This window comes from Daphnia magna, unplaced genomic scaffold (assembly GCF_020631705.1).
Source record: "Daphnia magna isolate NIES unplaced genomic scaffold, ASM2063170v1.1 Dm_contigs196, whole genome shotgun sequence".
In the NCBI taxonomy this organism is placed as follows: domain Eukaryota; kingdom Metazoa; phylum Arthropoda; class Branchiopoda; order Diplostraca; family Daphniidae; genus Daphnia; species Daphnia magna.
In genome coordinates this window covers 32,029-39,914 of record NW_025533169.1, presented here as the reverse complement: position 1 = coordinate 39,914, position 7,886 = coordinate 32,029, and the positions used below count along the sequence as shown (strand labels likewise).

Here is a 7,886-nt window from a genome sequence, read left to right as displayed (position 1 = left end):
GCTCGAGAACGGCCATTAAGGGCCACATAACAAAAACAATCAACCTAATCAATGGGTTGAAAACTGTGATGACGCAAGAAGAGCTCAGCAACCTAGAAGTCCTGGAAACTAAGCTTAAAGGATGCTACGAAGCCTACAAAGGGTACTCAACAGCAATCCAAGACGAACTCAATGAAGCGGATGCAGCCCAGGCGGAATACGACGCCGAAACTGACATCACGTACCAAACACAAGATGAGGTATCAAATGCCAACGCAGTCATCAAGTTAAAACGTCAGGAATGGCTAAATATGTTAAAGAAAAAAGAAAAAGAGGAAGAAGAAAGAAAACAAGAAGAAAAAGAAGAAGAAAGAGACAAACGAATTCTAGCCCTCATCCAACAACAAGTGATGAATCAGGCAACCATAACCCGCGACATAATCACACAAGTGATTGCAGCCATACCTACGCCTCAAGCGCCAGTGGTTAACGTAACCGCAGCAGCTCCGCCACAATCGACACATTCGATGAGGCTGCCACAAAGGCAAATTAAACATTTCAAAGGGGACATTTTAGAATGGACCCAATTCTGGGAATCGTTTAATGCGGCGATTCATTCCTCAACCCTTACCAACGTTCAAAAGTTTGACTATCTCAAAGAGTATTTGAAAGGCGAAGCTAACTTAATTGTTAATAATCTTGAATTAACAGATGCTAACTACCAGGTAGCCATCGACGAGTTAACAAGAAGATATGGCAAAAAACAGGTTATGATCGACGCTCACTTCAACAAACTGCATACCTTGCAGCCAGTGAAAGACGGAAATGATGTGCCAGCCCTCAGGAGTTTTCAGCTGAATCTCCAATCGCACATCAGTGCCTTGGAGACACTAGGAGTCCCAACGTCTTCTTTCGGGGGACTCCTTGGTTCTCAACTAATCAAATTAATTCCTTCAAGTTTACAGCTAGAATGGGCAAAATCAGAGTCCAACAAATCAACGGACATTGAAGGAGTAATAAAGTTCATCGGCGACCAAATCGATGCAGCCGAAAGATTCAACAGGATTAGAGGAGTAGAAAAGGAAAAACCATCTCCAGCTTCTAAACAACCAAAGCCTTTCAGCCCACCTCTAGCAACAGCGTCCCAACTGGCCGTTGGCGCTAAATCAAATCCAGCTCTACAGTTCAAACCCACTTTAACATCTAAAAGTGTTAAATTTAGACCTAATTGGATAGAATGTGAAAGGCCTTGTATATTTTGCGGGCAAATTCATTGGCCGACAAGATGTCCAAAAGACTTAGCGGAGAGAAAATCAATCATTAACAATTTAAAAAGATGCGTGAATTGTTTCGGAGGAAAGCACGAAGTCAAGGATTGCACATCCCCACGGAACTGCAACAAATGTGGAGGGAGACACCATTCCGCCCTCTGCGACAAAGGAGACATCAGAGTCTCCAAACCACCAAAATCGGCAAGCATCGTGGCCAGCAACTCCATCTCGGCCACTACAGCCTGCGCAAGTACGTTCGGGCAGTTAATGTTAAAAACGGCAACAGTGATCGTCAGTGGACCAGACGGCAAAGAAACTAGAGCAATTTTATTTGCTGACGACGGAAGTCATCGATCATGGGTGCTAAAATCGCTCTCATCACAACTCAAATTGAAAACAGTAGCGGTAGAAAATATCAGCACGAGAGTGTTCAAGAAAAAGGAAGCTAGCCAACCCGAAATGACAAAAACCGTTGAAATGCAAGTAAGGGGCACCTGGAAAGGCGCCCCAAAAATTACATTAATCGCTTTAGAATCAGACCACATTGCAGATACTGGCCCTTACATAGGATCCGAATTTGCAAGGAGCCTCTGGATCCAAAACGAAAAAATGGCTGACGACAGATTTGAAATGGCACATGGGGAAGAAGACCCAATTGGGATTCTGGTTGGAATGGACCAAATGTTCCAAATCATGTCAAATGAAGCAGCAATTCAGAGTCCGTGCGGACTACGCGCATTCAAAACGAAGCTGGGAAGAATGATAGCCGGTCCCTCACAAGAAACTAATTCTAAGACAGGCAATCAAATAATCCAGCACCTAATTTTAACATCTAATTATCCAGTGCCGCAGATAACGTCATCATTCGCAACAAGCAGCCGAATCGAAAGGAAGGAAAGTCCAACCCAGTCAATCAGCACTCCAACGGGAAAGGAGACTGGAAAAACCAGCCTCCAAAATCCACAACCAGGAACATCATTTTCAGATGCACCAACCGGATCCTGCGGAGAAACAGACACCAAACGGGTTGAACACGACGAAATAACGGCAACCAATTTCGACCTTTCCCACTTTTGGAAAATAGAAAATTTTGCGAACCTAGAAGGCGCTGAAGCAGTGGAGTCAGAGGATCGTTTCGACTCCTTCGACGAGAAAATAACAAGATGGCCAGACGGAAGATACTGTACACCAATACCTTGGTCAACAGATAAATGGAGACTCCAGAAAAACCTACCGTTGGCCACTGGAAGAGTAGAAAGCACAATAAGCAGATTGAGAAAAAATCCAGGAGACTTGGTGAATTATCACCAAGAGATCCAAAAACTGATCGATAGCAAATTCGTGGAAGAAGCAAATATGGACTACGACCAGCCCCATACTTACCTTCCACATCATCCGGTCTTCAGAGTCGACAAAACAACAACGAAAATAAGACCCGTTTTCGATGGAGCGGCAAAGACGAAATTTGGTCCTAGTCTAAACGACGTGCTGGAGACCGGACCGAACCTTAATCCCGATCTCCTATCGGTATTAATGCGATTTCGAAAGTGTAAAATCGCCTGGATTGCGGACATTGAAAAAGCCTTTCTCAACATCGCCCTACAGCCTGAAGACGCGGAGGCAATCAGGTTTTTATGGCCCAAGGATCCAGCAGTAGCTGGATCCCCGCTCAAAGCTTACAAGTGGAAAAGGGTGCCCTTCGGCCTTAGTCCTAGCCCCTTCCTGCTACGTGTAACCATAAACAAACATCTTAAATCACTAAAATCTCGTTTTCCAGAAACAATAGAGCAGCTGGAAAAGAATCTATACGTAGACGACTACCTTGGCGGAGCGAACGACGTGACAATCGCCAAACAAAGAGTCGATGAAACCGACGAGATTTTCAGCGACGCCCAACTCAACATGAGAAGCTGGGCAACGAACAGTGACGAGCTAAGACAACACTTGAAGGAGAAAGGGCTGTCGAACCAAGTCGTCGGCCTACTCTCCCCAGCGTTGGACGGACAACAAAGGTGCTAGGAATCCGGTGGGACACCGGATCCGACTCCTTTCAATTCGACCCAACAGCTATAATTCAAGCAGTAGAGGAAGTAGGAACCGAGATCACAAAAAGGAAAATTCTTAGCATCTCGGCAAGGATTTTCGATCCAATCGGATTTTTAGCACCTACTGTCCTTCTATTAAAAATTATTTACCAGAAACTTTGGGAAAAGGAGATAGGTTGGGACCAAACTGCTCCAGCCGAAATCCAGAAATCATGGAAGCTGGTGATGACGAGCCTAATCGATTTCACCCAATTGAAAATTCCACGCTGGATCGGATTGTCAGAAATGATCATCTCCCATGAACTCCACGTTTTCGGAGACGCATCAGAAGCAGCGTACGGAGCCGTAGCATACGCACGACTTCAAAGGAGACACGAAGAACCGTACGTCGTCCTACTAACGAGCAAGACCAGAGTTGCACCACTACCCAAGAAAAAAGTAACTTTACCTCGGTTAGAATTACTAAGCTCGCTTTTAGCCGTACGCCTAGGTGAAGTCGTCAAAACAGCAATGCAAATCCAGCATTGGAGGACAATTTACTGGTCGGACTCTTTAGTCTCACTAGGATGGATCAGAGGCGAACCAAACAAATGGAAGCCATTCGTTCGAAACCAAGTAGAAACGATAAGAAAGTTCTCTAAGCCCGAGTGGTGGAGACACTGTCCAGGTCTCCAAAATCCGGCCGATCTTGCCTCGCGGGGGAGCGCCAGCGCCAACGCTGGTAACTTCAACTCTATGGTGGAACGGCCCGATCTGGCTCAAAGAAGATGAATCGGAATGGCCAGATTCCCCCAACACCCAAATTCCACAAACAATTCAGTTTGAAATTGAATCAGAAGCAAGGAGTACGGCGGTCAGCACGACAGCAGCCATCACAGCTCCAACAACCACCATTGAATGGAATTTGGACAGAATATCTACTTGGAATCGACTAGTAAGAAGAACGGCATGGATCGCACGATTCCTAAGAAGGAGTCAAGGGATATTAAGACCCCCTGGACAAGAATTTATGGAGTCAATAAAGGTATTCGAAAAGGTGATCCAAATTAACCGACTATCTAGAGAAGAATTGGATGAAGCGGAGCTGACTATTTATCGGCAGCTCCAACGGGAGCGATACCCCAAGGCATTTGAATCTCTGCAGCAGGACAACACAATCCAACCCAAGGAGAAAATCGCATCTCTTCTCCCAATCTGGGACCAAAGAGACAGACTCATCCGTGTACAGGGAAGAGTGTCACTTGCTTTAAGGGATCGAAATATCGAACCCCCAATTCTGCTTCCTGCAAAACATTTAGTAATCTCCTTTCTAATTACAGACAAACACGAGTCTTTACTACATGCAGGAGTAAAAGGAACACTATCGGAACTAAAGGAGAAGTTCTGGATAGTGAAGGGACGGCAGCAAGTTAAAACCGCTTGGTTCGCTTGTGTTGAATGCCAAAAACTAACGTCACCACCGTTCCAAGAACTAGCAGCCCCACTTCCGTTAAATCGACTCCGCCAGGCGCAAGCATTCCATATTACAGGAGTGGATTTCGCTGGACATTTGTTTTACAAACCAGCCCCATCCAGAAGGAAAGCGAAAGCCCTGACATCAGTCCAGGATCCGACTTCAACAGACGATCCAAATAAAGAGCCAGCTGAGGAGCTTCTCGCAGAAGAAGACGCTCCAAATGAAGCTCCGCTCGCAGGCGAAGAAACGCCAACAGAAGAGGATATCGAAATCCAAGATATCCCACCGACAACGACTAAAGCTAAGAAGACTAATCAGCTCAAAAGTTATGCTTGTCTTTTCACATGTGCTGTCACTCGTGCGATTCATCTGGAACTGATGCCGGACATGACCGCACGCTCCTTTCTATTTGCCCTCCGCAAATTTGCAGCTAGACGAGGACCCATATCGGTGATGTATTCCGACAACGCACAAACTTTCCGATGTGTCGACCGACATTTAAAACTACTCAACTCCGATCCGACTGTCCAGGATTATCTTGCCGCCAGGAAGACTCTCTGGATATATTCCGCCAGCCTAGCCCCCTGGTGGGGCGGGTTCTGGGAACGAATGGTGAGGAGCGTCAAGGATCTGCTTCGACGCTCCAACGGTCGAGCTTGTCTGGACTACATGGAATTGGAAGCAAGCTTAATTGAGATAGAAAGCGTGATTAACGCACGCCCACTCAGCTATATCGGAGAAGGAGCCGATGATCCGCTTCCAATCACTCCTAACCAATTCCTCAACAATCGACGTTCTACTCGCGCGGACCCGGAGCCAGCTACCAATTTAATAGCTCCTACCTCAACTAGCACCAAGTTGTTAGAAATGGATAAGCTCAGAAGAAATTACGTTGCCGATATCTGCTCCAGATTTGTGGACGACTATTTACGTCAACTGGACAACTTTCACTCCAAGGGGAAGTCCGGAAGAAAAATCCGCCTAGGAGAAATCGTCGTAATCCACGACGAAAACTCCAAACGTTTAATGTGGCCGATAGGAGTAGTTAAGGAATTAATACCTAGCCGTGACGGACTTGTTCGTTCCGTGATGCTTAAAATTCCCAACGGGAACCTCATTAATCGAGCAATTCAGTCCCTTCACCCCACAGAACTAAGAGAAGATCGAGATGAGGACATCGAGATTGAAAATCCGGATCCGACCCAGGAGCCGGATGAGGATCCAGCTCCACTTGTCCTAACACCGGAAATTGAGCCAGCGGTCAGAAATGTGGTACCGGCCGCCGGAGAGACGGACAACGTCGTCGGAGAAGTCGAGCCAGATGGTACGGGCTCTAGTGGGGAGTATGTTGGGAATGTAATCGCCCAACAGACGACGACAACCCGATCCGGCCGCCGGACGACTGCACCCGCGCATTTGCGCGACTATTGTCTCAGGGGCCCCCGATAGGTGGCCCCAAACCCCCATTGTTTCCCCTCCTTTAATTGTTACACCCCCACTAAGTGACTGTAAATCTATCAGTGTAAATCGAATAGATGGTTGGACCAGACACAGTTCTTAGTGTCAATTTAATTCTCAACTTAAACTGTAAGTACGGTACGACACACCGCAAAAAGTATTACAAAGTTTACACAAAAACCGACCACCATCATTCAAAAGCCAAGTACTACCACACTAAAAACAACCACTATCACACAAATATCGGCCTCTACACCGAAACCAACTACAACATCAAAATCTACTACAAAATCAACAGAAGCAGAGCAATTACCAACAATAACATCAACAACTGCATCAGCAACATTAACTAGTACATCACTCAAAACGGCTATCACGACACAGTCATCTACAACTACAGAAAAAGTTAACACAGAAACCACAACAACAGACAAAATAAAACCAAAATCTAACCAAGCTGAAATTATTTCTTCCACCGAGCCAACTATAAGCCTGAAATATCCTACACCAAATCAAATAAGAGAACAGCCAAGCGAAACAACAACCACTGGAATAACAAAATCAAATGATGACGAAGAAAAAGATATAGACAAAATTGAGAGACAACACAATGCAACCCGAGATAAGTCGGAATTTCAAGACAAAAGTTCAAATGGTCAATTTAAGGTTTCAAAACAACAAAAAGAAAATATAGCACACGAACGTGTAGTAGATGACTATCGACCGCTAAATGACGCTAATACAAGTAACGGTCTACCAAAATCCACTGAGGAGCTAAGTGACTTTATAAAATACGAGCTTGGAAAAATGCACGAGCAATACAAAATCAGTATTGAAACTGAACACGACAATAAATTGGCAAAGGAAATTCGGGATAGTTATCAAAGATAAAACGAACGCAAACCATAATCTTAGCCCAAACAAATGGATTGCTTGCAGCCGCCGCACTCGGACTTCCAATGTGTACAAGGATATATGGTTTTGGTCAGGCCATGACATTGCAACAATGCGACCTAAAAAGGATCTCACTGTCTGCAAAAGAGACCAAGTGTGGGTTCCAGCCATTTTTCGTTTACGGAAAAAACAACTGTACGATCGGACTCGACGGATGGTCTATTCACCCGTATTCAGAGTGTTTTTGGAAATCACAATTGATAAACATCAACGATTATCCTCATACTTGGCAACATAACGCAACAGCAAGAGACTGGATTAAACAAGAGGCGACCATACACACCTCAAATCTGGATTTAATTGCAGAATTCGAAGAACTGCACTTAAACAGTTTCGACTATGGATTAAGGAACCACCCAGCTCATGAAACAATGGAAATGGAACAGCTGAACATCCTAAATGACCTGGTGGGACGAATTAATGAAGGAGAAGGCAAAGAGTTACCTAACATCCTAGTAACAGAAGAACAGGACAATCAAATCGGAAACATGTTTTCCTGGTTTGACACATTAAAAATCATGGCTCTCTCCGCGATAGGATTCATCCTATTTCTCATTTGTCTAAGAATTTTTATTTCCTGTAATCCTATTCCACGGATTAAGGAAAGCTTCAGACGATGCAAGCAATCACGTAAAGTGAGCGAAAGTGATATTCAAGAAATGGATTCCATGATACCAGAACCCATCTACAGCGCTGGAGGAGCAAATGAAAAACCATTCATTA

General features: G+C 44.9%; 1 protein-coding gene and 1 pseudogene across 1 annotated transcript; both read left to right on the top strand.

The window, feature by feature from the left end:
- The first annotated feature begins 4,297 nt into the window (after positions 1 to 4,297).
- Positions 4,298 to 5,616, top strand: LOC123467566 (annotated as a pseudogene).
- On the top strand, positions 5,585 to 6,278 carry LOC123467568. The gene has a single exon (XM_045167439.1). It carries the CDS (start codon positions 5,619 to 5,621, stop codon positions 6,198 to 6,200), a length of 582 nt encoding a protein of 193 aa, XP_045023374.1. The 5' UTR covers positions 5,585 to 5,618; the 3' UTR covers positions 6,201 to 6,278.
- Positions 6,279 to 7,886: the final 1,608 nt, after the last annotated feature.

Bases quoted from the DNA above. Each gene is read 5' to 3' on its own strand.
- LOC123467568 (XM_045167439.1), top strand. From the start codon at position 5,619: ATGGATAAGCTCAGAAGAAATTACGTTGCCGATATCTGCTCCAGATTT.